At 45.3% G+C, this 18,049-nt stretch overlaps 1 protein-coding gene across 1 annotated transcript in view; it reads right to left on the bottom strand.

Moving 5' to 3' along the window:
- The window catches only part of LOC138736174 (CUB and sushi domain-containing protein 1-like), a 2,349,200-nt gene that overhangs the window by 954,231 nt on the left and 1,376,920 nt on the right, over window positions 1-18,049 (bottom strand). The window contains exons 10-11 of the mRNA XM_069885244.1: window positions 10,770-10,894; window positions 5,675-5,796 (exon numbers count right to left, since the gene is read on the bottom strand). Coding sequence (XP_069741345.1) covers window positions 5,675-5,796; window positions 10,770-10,894 — 247 coding nt within the window. The remainder of the gene's footprint in view (window positions 1-5,674; window positions 5,797-10,769; window positions 10,895-18,049) is intronic.

Genomic DNA, 18,049 nt, shown 5'->3' with positions numbered 1-18,049 from the left:
GTCCAGAGCTTCTGCCAAGAAGAGAAAGAGAAGCAAACAAAGGTCCCCTCAGAACCAGCGAGGGTCCACTGACCACCCAGCAGTACTACTAATGTAACCATCTCATCCACTCCCAAAGCCACATGGCCTCCTGTTCATTCTGGTGATGAACTTGAGCTCCAGGCCCAAGGCCCTTTCAGAACCCTTCTTGCCATCGGTACCATCACAAATCTTGGGTTCCCCAACAGGCAGTCTCCAGGAGCCTGTCCTTCCACCACCGAGTCCTTCACTATCCATTCCTGTGGTCTTGCAACCTGCAGTGCCCTCTCCCACACTTCTCCCTCTCAACTGGGGGGGCAGGGGGGTGGGGGAGGAAGGTGTTCTGTCCCTCTGGGCTGATCCATTGTTCTCTCGGAGCCTGCAACTCTCATGGTCCCTCTGCCAAGCACAGACGCCACCATGTTGGGCACAAACAGTTCTGTGTTCTCCAATGCTGAAAATAAAATCACTGCCGGCCCCATTCTACAGGTGGTTTAAACGTGCAAAAGGGCAGCCTTCTTGAAGGAAGCAGAGGGTCTAATTCCTCCCCAATCTGCACCAGTGACAGTGCTGCCGTTTAGCAATGGAACCTGCCACCATCTCAGCACTACAAATGTTGATTCCTTGATTTTGCTGAACACCAGCAGCAGTTGCTGCAAGGCATTGTCCAGATCTGATCACCAACTATTTGTTCCTTGTCAGACAGTTAGAAAAGGCCAAGTGTTGGTTAAGACTCTGGAAATTATGGCATTTATTCAGCCTACAGTTACCATTGTTCAAAGCTCTTCCTCCCAATGCTTTAGAATCAGGACGAAACCCAAGTGCTGGGATTTCAACCCAATATTTAGATTCAATGGCCTTCCTGCTTGGATGAATTCTGGCCTTTTATCAGTATCTTGAATGGGTTTGATAAAGAGATTACTCATGTTCTTCTGGACAATTCATTCAGAAGCAGGAGACCACAACACTGTCTCTCACAGGTTCACTTTGGCCATCAACAATCGCAAAGAGAAGTTTCTTGGCTGAGGTAAAATTGGAACAAAACTCTGTGAGAGACAGTGTAGTGCACTTACCACAAACCACTGGCACTATGTTACAGCTGTACGGGTAATGAAAGTTCATCCTTGTGGAACTCAAATCATCATCAAAAAATATTCACTTTTGGGAAATTTGATGAAATATACTTTTTTTTAAGTTTGCATTTCTCAATGGAAAACACTGATGGACAGTCTTCCAGGTATGCCACCAGTAACGCCATCGCTCACTCAGTACTCTTCACCACTCAACAAGTTGCAAGTCTTCAGGAAGAATGGTGGCACAGTAGTTAGTACTACTGCCCACACAACTCCTGTGACACGAATTTCAGAATTTCAACCTTGACCTTGGGTGATGTCAAAGTGGAGTCTGCAAGTTTGCTGCATAATTGTGTCGGTTTTTTCTCCCTTCTGGGAGTCTTCTGGGATTTTGCAAATTTACATTTTAACATTTTATTAATAAATGCCAATGTGAGTTGCCCTCAGTGTTGGCAGGTGACAGGATAATCAAGAGGGTGTTGATGTGTGAAAGTTTGTACCTTTGAGCTATCCAGAAATGACAGTTATTAAGAAAAAACACCAATGATTTTGTCTTTATTTAAAAACACCAGTCCCTAGCTTCAAAACTTGGGCTAAAGAAAACCACATGTCTACTGGGCAGCTCACCTTCCAGACAGACCTTTACACTCATCATTTAGTCACCTAACATCATTTGAATTGATCACTTCAGCCATTTCATGGATTTCAAGTGAGCTCACAGAAGCAATAATAGCTTTTAAAAAAAAAGTCAAGCACTAAATGACTTGGTCAATCGAGTTGAGAACTGCCAACGAGCGAGCCCATTCATAAATAGTTTCCCCATGCAGATTAAGCCTTACTGAATTCACATCAGAATGACTGTCTACTGGAAAGGCACCAGCAGAGTTTTGTTCCAATTCTACCTCAGCCAAGAAACTTCTCTTTGCGATTGTTGATGGCCTAATATTATTGCCCAACCCCAACCAACCAATTTTCCCTTGCAACCGCTGCAAGCACGTCTGCCTGTCCCGCATCGGACTTGTCAGCCACAAACGAGCCTGCAGCTGACGTGGACCTTAACCCTCTATAAATCTTTGTCCGCGAAGCCAAGCCAAAGAAAAAGATTGCCAGACTGATCATTTACATGTGTTAGTTAAAGACTAAATCTCTGGTATACAGGACACAGATGTTACAGTGTATTGAAACCGATCCTTCTAGACTTTTGCTAATTTCATATGTAAGAAATGATTTCTCTTCATTATGACTTGTACCTGTGAATAAATGATCAATGTCAACCATTTCCTTCTCTTAAGAAGAATGCCAAGTGTTAAACCAGGACTTGTAACAATAAATTCAAAGAGATTCCTATCAGATTGTATGCTTGAAAATGCCTTAAATACTGCATGGTTTCTGTGTGTTCTTGGAATCAGATTCGATATTTACAACGGTGACATTAGGCGTTTTCAAGCTGCATTACAAAATGGGGTTAACCAGTCAATTTTCCCCACTCACAAGGCAGCTTGAAAGGATCCGACCCGGTCAGCATGCTCCTAAATCAACCAGGTCCCTGCCCTACTTTGGAGGTCATCAGGGAACCCAGCTAAACTTACCTAGGTCTCGTCCACTAGCGATTTGAAAACAAAAATGGCTGACTCAATTATTTCAGTGATATCAGCGCTTGCGTGCGTGCGTCACTGGGCAGCATGTTGGCGCCAAGTTCAAATGTAGAGGAGGAACTCAGCAGGGCAGTTCAGGAAAGGGGATATTATAACATGGCTTAAACCTGCTTCCCAGGAAAAGCAAGGTTAAAATCGTTTATTTCATCAAGTGGGTGCGTGACGCATCACTCACCGCGTCACCACAGGGGCGGGATCCCCTTTAAGTTGCCAGGTTGGGAGCACCTTTGACCCATTAAACCCAGCTGGGTCACAAGAGGGCTAGCCAGGTGCGGCAGTTAAAAGCACCTATTGTCCACGACGCCAATAGCCCTCATTCCCGCTATAGTGACTTAAATAAATGGGCTTTGTATGCTCTCTGGTTCTGTGTGTATATACAAGGATCGACAATGAGATAGACAACAGACTCGCCAAGGCAAATAGCGCCTTTGGAAGACTACACAAAAGAGTCTGGAAAAACAACCAACTGAAAAACCTCACAAAGATAAGCGTATACAGAGCCGTTGTCATACCCACACTCCTGTTCGGCTCCGAATCATGGGTCCTCTACCGGCACCACCTACGGCTCCTAGAACGCTTCCACCAGCGTTGTCTCCGCTCCATCCTCAACATCCATTGGAGCGCTTACATCCCTAACGTCGAAGTACTCGAGATGGCAGAGGTCGACAGCATCGAGTCCACGCTGCTGAAGATCCAGCTGCGCTGGATGGGTCACGTCTCCAGAATGGAGGACCATCGCCTTCCCAAGATCGTGTTATATGGCGAGCTCTCCACTGGCCACCGTGACAGAGGTGCACCAAAGAAAAGGTACAAGGACTGCCTAAAGAAATCTCTTGGTGCCTGCCACATTGACCACCGCCAGTGGGCTGATATCGCCTCAAACCGTGCATCTTGGCGCCTCACAGTTTGGCGGGCAGCAACCTCCTTTGAAGAAGACCGCAGAGCCTACCTCACTGACAAAAGGCAAAGGAGGAAAAACCCAACACCCATCCCCAACCAACCAATTTTCCCCTGCAACCGCTGCAATCGTGTCTGCCTGTCCCGCATCGGACTTGTCAGCCACAAACGAGTCTGCAGCTGACGTGGACTTTTTACCCCCTCCATAAATCTTCGTCCGCGAAGCCAAGCCAAAGAAGAAGATTCTATTTTTGACAGCACCATCCTTCACAGATGGATATGGGGTCAAGAACTGGTTGTAGAGAAAGCTTTGGAGGAACGAAACTGATGGGATTTTTGAGGGTGAGCTACAAGTGACCCGCTGAATGGTTTCCCAGTGAGTAAATATCCAACGAGATCCCTCACACTTCATTCATACCTGCTGCCTCCTTGTTCAACAGACTGCGGGAGAATTCTGCTTCATTCATTCCAATCAGTGGAGAAAACGAGCCACTGCATGAATAGATCAGAATTCTCCTTGTTCCTCACATTGTTGAAGCTCAAACTGAGCCGAATTCACCAGAATCCTGATATTACAAACCATGCGTTGAGTCTAGTGTGTCCAGTAATTCCAATGTGAATTCATAAGAGAGCTGGTGCTCAATTGGAAAACAAGTCTTTGAATGTTGATCTGCTTGGTAGATAATGATCTCAGTTCATTCACTCTGCTGGATAAGTCCAAAGCTATTTTTATTGTCCCATGGACCTGTTTTGTCTTCTATTCCAAATATTACCCAGCTTTTTATAAAAGATGCACAAAATGATCTCACTAATTTAAAAAATCCCCCAATCAGTAATTTTGCATCGTCGACCTTTTAAATCATAGGTTTATTTGCTTAAATAGGCAAGACATGGAAAGGATATGATCCAACTATGGGGAAATGAGATTAGTGCAGATAGGTATAGACTAGCATGTCGAAATTCCATGTCGACAAAGATAGAACCAGAGCCTCCCTCACTATCTCCAGCATAGTTCCAAAATGCAAATGTTCAAGTGGGATGAAGATAATAACTGTCACTCTGCTCTTCATTCTGGTCTCCCTAGCCAACACAGAGTCCCATTGATATCAACAGGAAGGACCAGATGCCCTGAAAACAGTATTGTTCGCATTTCTTTTGATTTAACTCAGTATATTTAAATGTATTTAATTGTTTTATTGTTTTTAGGTGCATACTTCTGAAGTATAATTTATTTGAAACTAACTTTTATCATAGCTTTTGTTTATTTAACACCAAAAACATCCAAGGATATACACCTTTAAAGAAAGTTTCAACAGTTGAAAAGCTGGGGGGGGGGGGGGGGGGGGTGGAGCCTTAAGCCTTACTGCCAATCAAAGCATTCCACTGAGCACAGCCACTCACACCCTGGGAGCTGAGATCCCAAAATAAATCTACATCCAGGGTCAAATAGCTCAAAATACCAGGTCAAAGAACATTCAGGAATAACTGAACACCTGCCCAGTCCAAGTGTAAGTTGGTGCATTCATGTACAGGCCCATTCCAACATGTGCGCTGACAGGTGTAACCAAATCCTTGCCAACTCCAGGCACAGACAGTTGCAACCAAATACAGTAAAACCCCTGGTATCCAGCACCTATGGGGATTGGCAGATGCCAGGTAAGTGAATTTTCCAGTGGTTTGAGGTTGCGTGTTGCAATAATGGTGAACTAATGTTGCGTGTTGAACTAATGGTGAGGTGCGCCAATTTTATACCTGTACTTTTTCACCTATTGTTTTCTTTTTTTTGCCAGTGGTTTCAGGCTGCTGGTCACTTGAATTTGGGATAACGGGGGTTTTACTGTACCTATCCAAGCACTTCATGAGATGTTACATGGTGAACCAGTGAAATGTTACCATTTCTATTGCCTTAGAATAAATTACACTACATATTTTTCCACATATCAACAATTCTTTCCATCTACTGACAGGTGGCCACACATTTGGTGGAAATAAAATGCCAAGGTAACTGAACATCAATGAAAAGCTGTTTACCTTATCAGGATCCGTGGTACTGATAACCCAGATGCAGTGGGCATTGTTCTCATATTGTACGGGGTAATTTGGAGACGTGATTACACCACTTGGACCACGGAGATTGGAGCCACATGTTCTTGCTAAATCAAACATGAAAATTAGAAAAAAATGTGTGAAGAATCTTCCTAAAAACAACAACCTGTGATGTCATTGAAGGTCAGTCATATTTTATAGTGAATCCAATATCACACGAAATTATAAAGCTCACTCAGAAGTACGACAGAAGATGGGTGGTGCAAGGCAGAATCACACTGAATAATCAACAGGCCTTCTGCTGAAATGGAACTTAAGGCAGATGAAGTGACAATTATCTAAAGCGGGGTGGGCAACTTTTAAAAAAAAAACTCACATTCCACCTTGACTGCCATTGGTGCTCTGTGATTGGTAAGAGATTACTTAAGGTGGGATGTGAGTGGAAAGGGAAAGTTGGGAATCACTGCTCCAGACCCAATTGTTATTGAAATACTCTGCTTGAGAGAAGTCGTCATTGGCCCATTTCCTTTGGAGTTAATGAAACCGTGCAGAGAACGAGTCAAGGAGGTACGATTGAAACCGTGGTTTTCAAAATTTTTCTTTCTACTCACATCCCACCTTAAGTAATCCCTTACTAATCACAGAGCACCTATGGCCTAGGGAATACTTAAGGTGGAATGCAAGTTCTAAAAAAAGGTTGCCCACCCTTAGTCTAAAGCTTTCATCTCTGGTTACTCAACCTCGACTTGGATGTCAATGGGGTCAGCACGTCTCTCAATGGCGTCCTGTGGAAAATATTCAAAAGGAAGATGACTGCTGCAATCTTGGAGTGGTCAAAGAGCTTCTTGCCTTTTGTGACGCAGCAAAGAGATTTGAACAAGACTGTAATTTCTATATATCCCTGCATGTCCATTGAATAGACATTCTGTGAAAGTACACCTCACCATTGGCCAATGAACTTGAAAGGAAAGGAATGCAAAAAAACAGACTCGGTGTACCATTTTGGATCTACTGCAGCCTGTTCCAACTTTACGTGCTTCTACCCATCATCATGTACATTTTCTCCTCGTTACCTGTGATTTACTCTGTGACAAGAGTGGCACACCCTATTTGCACAGTCCCTTTGCAGATGTCAATCTGCAACCCATTAAAAAATTTCCCTTGCTGTATCCTGGTCTTGTGGTGTGGTTCATGGAAATACAATAAAAATGCATTTTGCAAATCAAAAAATCAATTAAATGTTCACAACAGGCTTGGATGTGATGTGGTAATAATCATGTAATATTCACTCCCCCCACCCTCACGTTATGATTTTATATTGCATTTATTTCTGGGCGTTGCAAACCATTCATCTCCCATCCATATTTTCCTTGAGAAAATAAGGACAAGACAGTGTCTGGAGTCACTTGCAGCTCACAAAGAAAGGATTCCCTTGGGGAATCGAGGTATGAAATTCCAGAATTGGTGATTTATGTCGAAGGTAAGAGCTCAACTTGTAGTGGAACTAACTAACGATGGCCTTCCTATTCACCTGCTGCCCTTGGCCTTCGAGACGATAGACATTGGCCTGGTGGAGACTTCTCCTGCTGTATTTTCGGGATGGTGCCCACAGCAGGCATGGGACAGGAATGATCGAGGGACCAATAGAGTAGGGTCATGGGTAGGCAGCAGGCAATCAGTATGGTTAACCCTGGAGGGCATCAAACTTCTCGCGAGGTCAATGGAGAGCATTCCACTGGACAGCTGATTTGTGCCTGCAGTGCAGGTGATGGAGAAGCTTTGTAGCAGCTGGAGGTCAGCCAAATGCTTCAGAATTCCAAGCCTCAAACCAAGATTGGTCACCACACCTGGACTGTAGAAGAATGAGGATAGATTTGATAGACATTTAAAATTATGAGGGGGTAAATGTAGGTAGGCTTTTTTCCACTGAGGGTAGGTGAGATACAAACCAGAGCACATGGGTTATGAGTGAAAGGGGAAAATTTTAGGGGGAACTTCACAAAGAGTAGTGGGAGTGTGGAACATGCTTCCAGCTGAAGTGATGAATGCAGGCTCAAGTTTACCATGGAGAGGCACATGGATGAGAGAGGTATGGAGGGCTATGGACTGGGTGCAGATCAGTGGGACTAGGCAAAAATAAAATGGTTCGGCAGAGACCAGAAGGGGCGAAGAGGCCGGTTATGCTCATGATGCTATGGGAGGATGTTTGCTTCTAGCTGTTAATCATGAAGCTTCTGAACTCATCTTAATCTGCTCATATGACACCTCATTCTCAAATTTTGTTTGATACGGCTTCAGTGAAGTCTGGGAGAATGTATACTATGTACCTTATATATGTCATAATTCAAATAAAATGGCATTTTATGTAAATAAAGTAACATGCAACACTTAGAAATCTGCACGTGACCCTATTGTTCAATAATGTGAAAAATCCTGGCTTGGATTCACTGCAGACGGAGGAAGGGGGAAAGAAAGCCACACAGGTTCAGTGTAGAAATCCAGGTTTGGGGGGGTGGGGGGAGTTAAGAGAAAATGAAGCGAAGAAGAAAATTGAATTGGTACACGTGGCATCTTCGCAATCAGCAACCTCTCTGCTGTCTCCCAAATCTAGAGTGGTGAGAAGAATGCGCTCTTTAACAGATGGACCAACTTGAGGAGAATACTCAAATTGCGGCTTTCCCTGAGGGAGCACCCAAAAATCTTGGTGCTGACTGAAATGACCAAGAAAGGGATGGGTGGATCAGTCCACTTGCAGATTCTACAAAAGATGGAGATGCTGTGGATAGTTCAGATCATTGTATGTTCGAAGATAGAGACATGATTTAGCGTCGGGTGGAGAAGTGACAGGTGGGGTTCGTTATAGGCAAGCGGGAAGTGATGCACTTTGGATGGTCAGACCAGAAAGTACATGGTTCATGGCAGGATTCTGAAAACAGTTTGGAGGAACAGAGGATCTAGTGGTCCCGGTTCCTGGATCCCTCAGGGAGGTTGTCCAAATTAATAGAATGGGTTAAGAAGGTGCATGGTGTATTGGCCTTCATTAGTCAGGTGAATGAGTTCAATTGCCTGTGTTAATGTTAAAGCTCTATAAAACTCTGATTTGACCACACTTGGAATATTGTATTCAGTTCTAATTGCATCCTTATAAAAGAATAAAGAAGCCTTAGAGAGGGTGCAGAAGAGAGTTAACAGGATGTTGCCTGGATAGAAGAATTGGGATTGAATTTGAAAGCAGCGAGTCTCTGCAGTGGCTGTCAAGGGTATTGATGAGGTCACACCTGAAGTACTCTGTGCAGTTCTCATCTTCTGACTTGAGAATGTATATACTGGCTTGGAGGTAGTGCAAATGATGTGAATATTGAGACTCTTGGAAGCTTCGTGGGACTCCAAGTAGGGAAGGGGTGAAAGGTTAACGCAGTGGGTTAGTGCCGCTCTTAGGCTGGTGGTGGTTGGTACAACATTGAGGTGCCAAGGAATTGAACAAAAACAGACGGTGCAGGGATGCAAGACCAGACAAGGTATTCTGCTGAGTCTGAGAATTGTGAACTGTCCTTGCTCCAAAAACATGTTTTTCAATCTTGTATGATGATCTACAAGGCTGGGGAAAATGGGGTGCTGCTCGTCCTCCACATAATGCTTTACTGTGAGATCACCCGGGTCTGGGGCTGATGTAACTTTTTCTCCAACTACCTTGCTTGAGTGTATAAATGTCTGGTGCACCCTCTTGCTGGGCAGAGGCCCTGTGACACTGCTTCGAGTGCGATAGCTGGAGGGGGCTCTTCCAGGTAGACACTTAGTTAATAACAAGATTTCTGAGTGCTGTGCTTGATTGGATCGGAAGCGACAGAAACCATAACGATGCAGAGATGTTCACCAGGTTGGATTCCTGGAAATCAAGGGTTTATTTTATTTTAAGAGATGGCATAATCTGGGACTACACTCATTGGAGTTCAGAAGGGCGAGGGGAGATTTACTGACACATTTAAAATTAAGGAAAATATAGACAAGGCAGAGAGGTTACTTCCACTAGCAGGTGAGATGAGAATCAGGGGACATAGATTAAATGTGGTGAAGAGGAGGAACAGTTTCTTCCAGAAAGTTCTGAATCTGTGGTGATCTCTGCCTAGGAAGCAGCAGAGCCTGTCTCATTTAAATGTATTTTAGACACACACAGACAGATATTTGAATAGGGTTGTTAAGAGTTCTGGGGAACAGGCTGCTTAGTAGAGCAGAGTCCATCACCAGATCAAAAGTGACCTTACTAAATGGCAGAACAGGCTCGACTGGCCAAATGGCCGAGTCCCACTCCCATTTCTTGTGTTATCATGATGTACAGTATTTCCAGTCATCTTCAAATAATGGCAAAAGTACAAAAAAAAATTAAAAGACAGACAATAACACAAAAGAACTGCAAACACTGAATGGGTTGCGCAGATAATCTGGGGGAAAATGTACAATTCATATTATTCAGGATTTGGACACAGGAACAATTTGTCAGTCGCCAGGATGCACGTTCAGAGAAGTCCAAAATTTAATGCCATAATCAAGAGTTCAATGGGGACTTTAAATGGGAATTCCTAAGATTTCAGAACCTACTCACAAATGGAGTGGTTGAGAACAAATGAAGAACCCAAGGTCTTGAGGATGTCATAAGGGACACTGCACAGGAGGATGTGTAGGATGGTTAATTAAACAGGACATGTCTTGAGAGACAACAGAGACCCAGCTCAGATAAATGGTTTAATTTTTGTACTGTCAATTTTAAATCGAGACAGTTTAAAAAACATGCAACTATGATCAACGTGTGAATCCTTTCACAACACCACCATGGCCATACATTAGTGCACAACACACTCAATGTGTACAAGGGGTGAAGAGATGAAAGAGTATCAGCAATTGATAACCACAATGTTTTTATTTCTTTGATCCTATTTCCAAGGGAGCCAAACATGAAGGACATCACAAATTCAAAAACTATGCATTCTTGCACCCCCCCCCCCCCCCCCCCGCCAACCATTCCGAGAGCGACAATGTCCTTTGGACAAAATAACCAATTTAGCAACCATTCTTCATCACTTACCCCTGCAGATAGGTCTGTGGTCATTCCAAGCAGTTAGTGTGTCAGTCACTTTCTGACAAGTTATGCTTTTTGATCCCTGAAGTACATAGCCATCATCACATGAGAACTGCAAACTGGCTCCCAGCCTGATGGAAATAGAAACAGGATTCCACTGTTACTCAAGTAGACAACTTCCCTTTCCTTCCAACTTAATGTATTAAACACAAAGCACCAAGGAGAAAAATTCCATACTTAAAATATTCACTGGCAACTTTGCTGCTAATGGGCAGAGAACAGAATTCCACCATGTCAAATACATCAATAGAATACATATATTCAATCTGAGTTGAAACAGAAGATTTTTCATATGCTGGGGTCAAGTGCAACACACAAATATGCTGGAGAAGCTGCAGTGCCTGCAGAAACTAAAAGGTAGTCAATGCTTTGGGCCTAGGCACTTCATCAGGAATGTGGAAGTACAGGTAGATGCCTGAATGAAAAGGTAGGGGTGGGAGAGAGGGGGAAGGAGCACAGACAAACAGGCAAGAGAGATGAAAGTTTGACTCACTGCAGCTTCACCAGTACCCAGAACATAAAACACATGGCACATCAGGACAGAAAAAAAAATAGATAGTAGTGTCATGGCCTGCGCCTCGGGCCAACACAGGAAATGGTTGTCAAACACAGCAACCAGCAAACTATCGTGCGGACTGAAACACCCTTTTCCATAGGCCATCGGCAGTGTGATGAAACTGGCCAATCTCAGGGGACCCGGGTTATCCAAGGTAACCAATCGGCAGCCGGCCCACTCAAGCCATACCCCCAGTGGTGACGTGGCTGAGCCAACTATAAAAGGCAGAGCAGGCACTGAATAAACTCAGTGTTGAATACACTCTACTGGGGTGGGGGGGGGGGGGGCGGTGTGTGTGTGTGTGTGTGTGTGTGTGTGTGTGTGTGTGTGTGTGTGTGTGTGTGTGTGTGTGTGTGTGTGTGTGTGTGTGTGTGTGTGTGTGTTTCTTCTCCTGTAGATTCACACTACAGCCTTAGGGTTATATTCGAGAGCTATAACCCAGCTGTAGCCGTAGCGACCTCACTACAGTAGGGTAAAAAAGTAAATAAATAATAAACATTCGGTTTGTCAGAGAGCAAGAAAATGGTTTGGGTCAGTAGTGCAGTTTGGTGGTTTTGATGTAGTGCTATGGTTAGGACAGTGTGGGGAGATTTATGAGTCCGATGGTTGTTGGATAAAAAAACTATTCATTCACCTGAAGATTCTGAACTTCGCATTTCTGTACTGAAAGTAGCAGTGAGAAGAGAGCAGGGCTGAGGCAGATGGGATCTTTTATCATGACGGCGGCCTTTCTTAAGGCAGGATCTCGTAGGACATTAATGCATGTTCACTCGCTGGAAAGCAAAGAGGGTCTGGAAATCAGGGATGGACCATGCCCGCTCTCTGCTGCATTTGCATCCAAGTTCCACCTTGACTTTGGAATGGACAGAATTGTCCCATTGACAGTGATGGTTATTTGAAGATCCACTGTGGTGGGAAACCCTTTACTCTTTGAAATATTTCAAGTACTGAGCAAGCTAAAGAAAACTTATTCTCAAAATCATGCAAACAGCGTCAAGATAAATGAATCCAGTCACACTGCTTCCACTTCCTTTTCAAAATTGAAGTGCGTAATTCCAATTTAGATGCCCAACAAGCATTATCCAGGTGTCACATCCTTCGGAGCTTCTCAACATAATGAATCAGGTGTACTGCCAGATTTTCTCACTTGTTTTTCTGTTTGAATGAAAATGTACATTTTATGCATCTTTCTGTTTATATTTTTGGGTAATTACGAGTGACATCAGACCTCAACTGAAAGTTCAACCTTTACCACTTATGTTCCAACACCTGTAATCATGCCTTAAATCAACTTCAACAAGTATATTCAACTATTACTAATTGATAGGTTGAAATAAATAGTAAATAATGATTATACCTAGTCATATTTACGTCTCCAAATCATTCCAATTATAAGGGTGTGATTACATTTATATGTGTTTTCGGAATGTACATGGTACTTCTCAAGTTCCAACTTGAAAATATTTATTTTACTCCAATAAACTGGATAAAACTCCAGTATTGGCGGGGAATAAATCCACCATGTCATGCTTTAAATTTCAATCCTTTTCCAGCTTTATTTTCCGGGTTCTCTGCAGTCCCTGGTCTTTATAACTTTTTGTTTTTGTGCACCAAGACTGAACGGAGGCCTGGGACAAGGAGCCTTTTCTTCTGCCTGAAGCTGAGCGACCAATTGACAACGGGGGTCTGTTTCATTATAATTGCAGCAACTCCTCATTGAAACCTACTCGTGTGCCAATGAGGCAGATTTGTAGGGAACCTTGGCCTAAGACCCACCCTCTGGATTTTTCCTTGGAAGTATTGATGATCCCTTGGAGCTTCTCCTCAAAGGGCGTCCAGATAAAAGCCTCGTCTGCCCACTGCAGCACGACTTCTGAAGTGCAATCACGAGGGAATGAAAGCCCCGGGAGTTCAGTGCTGGGAAGGGATGGGACCATCACCCCTACCCCCCAGACCAGAAAAACAAAAGTGCAATCACCATTAAGTTAACCATTAAGCAAGGTAAGAAAGTGCTGAGGGCAACAAGTGAAGGGGGTTTCTCCAAGTGCTGGATTTACCATGGGGCACCTGAACCAGGGCTGCACCAAAAGGCGACCACCCACAATAAATGGGGAAAAAAAACCACATTTATACAGGTTATATTTAGTACAGTTGTGGGGTCCGGCCTGGAAGAAAACTGAATTTCACTTTCAGCATTTAGTGAGTCTTCATGTCTTGTCAGTCAGACCATGGAAGGGGAGAGAGGGAACCATTGTTGGGCTGTGCTTAGGGCATCAGTTGACCTTAATCCTGCCTTGGCAATCATCGCAGGTTAAACAGCTTCCACCTTGAGATATGAAGGCAAGATTCACTCCTACTGGATTATCAGGGAGGCTGAAGGAACGATTCAAAGCTCCTGTCCCATGACCAGTCAAAGCAGACAATCCGCATGGCATGGAGGCCATCTAGGGCAAGAACAATGAATCGCTGTGCCAGCAGCGGCAGACCACCTCACCAAGACCTGCCCTGACTGAGGAAGAGACTGCACTTTTCAACCAGGAATGGAAGCAAGTCACCCTCAAACCCCCAAAGGACGTGAGCCCTAATGAGCAAACAGCTGCTGAGGGCAGGTCTGATGATGCTGACACCGATACCGTTTGTGGCAACCAGATCTGATGCTGTTTCTCCAGGCAAAACCAATTTACACAAATGCTGCCAGTAATCTGTGTTCACTGCACTGAAATTCGAAAAAAACTGCAATTTCCTTGCAAGTCAATGCAGCACAATTCACATCATGAAATCCCAAATATTGATTCAGTGTTTACATTAATCCATCTCCATCATGTTCTCCGGTGAGACCACATTTGGAGTATTGTGTCCAGTTCTGGTTGCCTCATTATAGGAAGGATGTGGAGGCTATGGAAAGGATGCAGAGGAGATTTAGCAGGATGTTGTCTGGATTTGGAGGTAAGTTTGGCAAAGCTGGGACTTTTTTCTTTGGAGCATAGAAGGATGAAAGGGAACTTGATTGAAGTCTACAAAATTATGAGAGGTATGGATAGGTTGGACAGTCAACACCTGCTTCCTAGGGTGGGAATAACAACCACTAGAGGACACATACAAGATTAAGGGAGGGAAGTATAGGGGAGACATCAGGGATAGTTGTTTTTTTTTAAAAACTGAGTTGTTGAGGCCTGGAATGCTTTGCCAGGAGTGGTGGTAGAGGCTGAAACATTAGGGGCCTTTAAAAGTTATTAGATAGGCACATGGACAAAAAGAGAGGGTTATAGGATAGGGAAGGTTCAGCACTTTTTAATATGGTTTGGCACAACATGGAGGGCTGAAGGGCCTGCACAATGCTGTAATGTTTTAAGGTGAAAAGACAAAATTTTAATTTCAGATCTCAGTGAATGCAAACTATGCAGTGCATTTGTTTCAGATGGAGGAAGCCATTTGGTTCACGAAGTCAGACAGGACTCAGAGTGATCCAATCAGAGCCTCACTTAATTACGTCTTCCTCATCCATTTTTCTCTGATGTGCCTTCTTCCCACAGAGGATGCGCAGGACAACTGAAAAAAACACTAATGCTGTGCTCTCCTTTTTTTAATCCCCTCGATCCTATCAATGCCCCCCAGTTTCTAACACTCACCGACACACTTGGGTCACTGACTGCAGCCTATTCACCCAGCTAGCTGTGCACCTTTCGGACATGGGAGAAAACCTGAGTGTCTGTGGAAACCCACATGGTCATAGGGAAAATGTGCCAACTCGACACAGACAGAGATTAGCATTGAACCGGGTCATTGTCAAAACGATTGCAATTTCATACACACAATTCGGTGTACAGATCCACTGAAATTCTGGCTTGCTGCCATCACACAGCTATGTCAGAAACACAAGAAACAATTTAAACTACTGCAAATGTAAGGCAGAAAAAGAGAAAATAATGTCAAAAGATAGAAAAACTAATATTCACAGTGGCAGCTCATTCAAGAAACCAAAGTAATGTTTCAGTGGTCTTGGGGTGTGGTGGGGGTTTGGGTAGGGGTTCAGGGCTACTCCAGGTCCCCATTCTTTAGTGAGCTCTGGCACCTAAAAAAAATTACCACTGCTTCCCTGGTTAGGGCTTGATAGCTGTTGGATAATACTATTCTTGAACATTAAGGTGCTAGATTTCAGGTGGAGCTAGCAGTGAAAAGAGATTGCGACCAGGGTGATGGGGATCCTTACTGACACTGGCTACCTTCTTGAGGAAGAGCCTCACATAGGCTTTCAATCCGAAAGGTGTGCAGCTGGCTGGGAGAATAGCCTGCAGTAAGTTGTCCAAGTGTATCAGTGCGTGGACGCAGAAGGTGCATCAATCTTTTACTGCCATATCTGTATCCTCGCTTGTTGTGTCAGAACACGTACATTATCTGACCTCGAGCAGGTAGCAGAGAGTCAAGCCTTCCCTCCAGCCTGCAGCAAGCCAGCAACTCCTCGCACAAAGATACTGCCTTGAATCTGTGGCATCTGTGTCTGGGCTACAAGTAAACCGCTTTGGAACTTGGTCAAACAGCATCCGTGGAGGCAAAGGGATAGTCAACATCTCAGGTTGGGACCTGAAAAGGCTGAGCAAGTCACTTTGTACATGGAAACCACCTCACTAGCTCACTATTAAGCTGCTCCAACAGCTCGAGGATGGTGGAAGTGATCCATGCTTACACAAGGTGCAACATTGCTTCGTTGTGGGAAAGTAAAGGATGTGAAAAGTGAGAAACTGTGTTATGTATGAGTGTTCGGTTCCCTTCAGTGCTCACAATGAACTCTCCAGTGGTCCCTGCAATGCTGGTCAATTCTCTCTTCTAGTTACACACATCCAACACTGGTTTGCTGCTGTTGGAGCAGGTGAGACATCACTCTTTCCAAGGCTTGTAAATCTCTCCTGTGGAATGGGTTAGGCCGATGTGCCTTTTACGCTCAAAAAACTAGCCAATGTGTGACAGAGTATATAGATATGTTTTTGGGAGATAAATTGGGAAAGGTTAGTTAGAGTAGGTCACATACAAACACTTTAAAACAGATCTTGTTTGAAATACTGGAGCTCAGCTAATGCTAGACATGTCGGGGACTCAGAGCTTTTGCAAGAGCTTTGGAGAGTGCCCAAGAGACTTCACTAATGGATTGCTGTTTTCAAAAGGCAACAGATGAAAGATCTTGTTGGGGCCTCAGATTGTCTGGAACTGTTCTAGGAGGGTCATGTGGTTTTTCAAGCAGAGAGAATGACAGATCAGTTCTACAGTGTTACAGCCAGCAACAGCAGCTGGGACTGGAACAGGACAAGCTGGCAAGCTTGGGCAAGGCCCCACGGGCAAGGCCCCACGGGCAAGGCCCCACGGGCAAGGCCCCACGGGCAAGGCCCCACGGGCAAGGCCCCACGGGCAAGGCCCCACGGGCAAGGCCCCACGGGCAAGGCCCCACGGGCAAGGCCCCACGGGCAAGGCCCCACGGGCAAGGCCCCACGGGCAAGGCCCCACGGGCAAGGCCCCACGGGCAAGGCCCCACGGGCAAGGCCCCACGGGCAAGGCCCCACGGGCAAGGCCCCACGGGCAAGGCCCCACGGGCAAGGCCCCACGGGCAAGGCCCCACGGGCAAGGCCCCACGGGCAAGGCCCCACGGGCAAGGCCCCACGGGCAAGGCCCCACGGGCAAGGCCCCACGGGCAAGGCCCCACGGGCAAGGCCCCACGGGCAAGGCCCCACGGGCAAGGCCCCACGGGCAAGGCCCCACGGGCAAGGCCCCACGGGCAAGGCCCCACGGGCAAGGCCCCACGGGCAAGGCCCCACGGGCAAGGCCCCACGGGCAAGGCCCCACGGGCAAGGCCCCACGGGCAAGGCCCCACGGGCAAGGCCCCACGGGCAAGGCCCCACGGGCAAGGCCCCACGGGCAAGGCCCCACGGGCAAGGCCCCACGGGCAAGGCCCCACGGGCAAGGCCCCACGGGCAAGGCCCCACGGGCAAGGCCCCACGGGCAAGGCCCCACGGGCAAGGCCCCACGGGCAAGGCCCCACGGGCAAGGCAGGTTGTAAGTGCTTGATTCAGTCTGGTCAAAGCCCTTGTGGTTCATGCAAGAGGAGAGGACTGGCTGACTCATGTTTCACTCGGAATAAGAGAAATAAAAAGGCACTCTGTGGTGACCTGAAAGAAAGAGGTTATCATCTGGAGAACTCTGAAGGGGGCAGGTTTCTTAGATGGCTGGGTGCCCATCATACAAATCTCTCTCTGAAAATCGACAAGAACCTTCCTGAGTGGTAACCATTTACATTTCACGCATGAAAGCCTCGTGAACTGTATAAATGTTAACTTCTGTGCACAGTATAAGAATTGCCTGCAACTAGTGATCTTGGAGGAATAAGAAGTGAAATTGGTCAGTGAACCAAAGAACTTTTCTGAACTTACACACACATTGCATACACGTGCGCTTCGAATTTGAAGGGGGTTAAGTTAGGTTGGTTAAGTCAATAGTGATAAGTTAAAGTTTGATTCTATTTTCATGTTTAAAGAAAATTAAAAGCAACTTTTGTTTAAGTAACCATTTGTCTTGGTGAATATCCATTGCTGCTGGGACTTGGTTTTGGGTCCTCTGGGCTCATAACAAATAATCAACATGATGGCTGGGGCTCAGGGTGTGAGTGATCATGTGAGAGTGGGAT

This window comes from Narcine bancroftii, chromosome 6, assembly GCF_036971445.1.
Source record: "Narcine bancroftii isolate sNarBan1 chromosome 6, sNarBan1.hap1, whole genome shotgun sequence".
NCBI lineage: Eukaryota > Metazoa > Chordata > Chondrichthyes > Torpediniformes > Narcinidae > Narcine > Narcine bancroftii.
The sequence above is the reverse complement of the archived record's forward strand: the minus strand, read 5'-3'. Positions and strand labels throughout refer to the sequence as shown.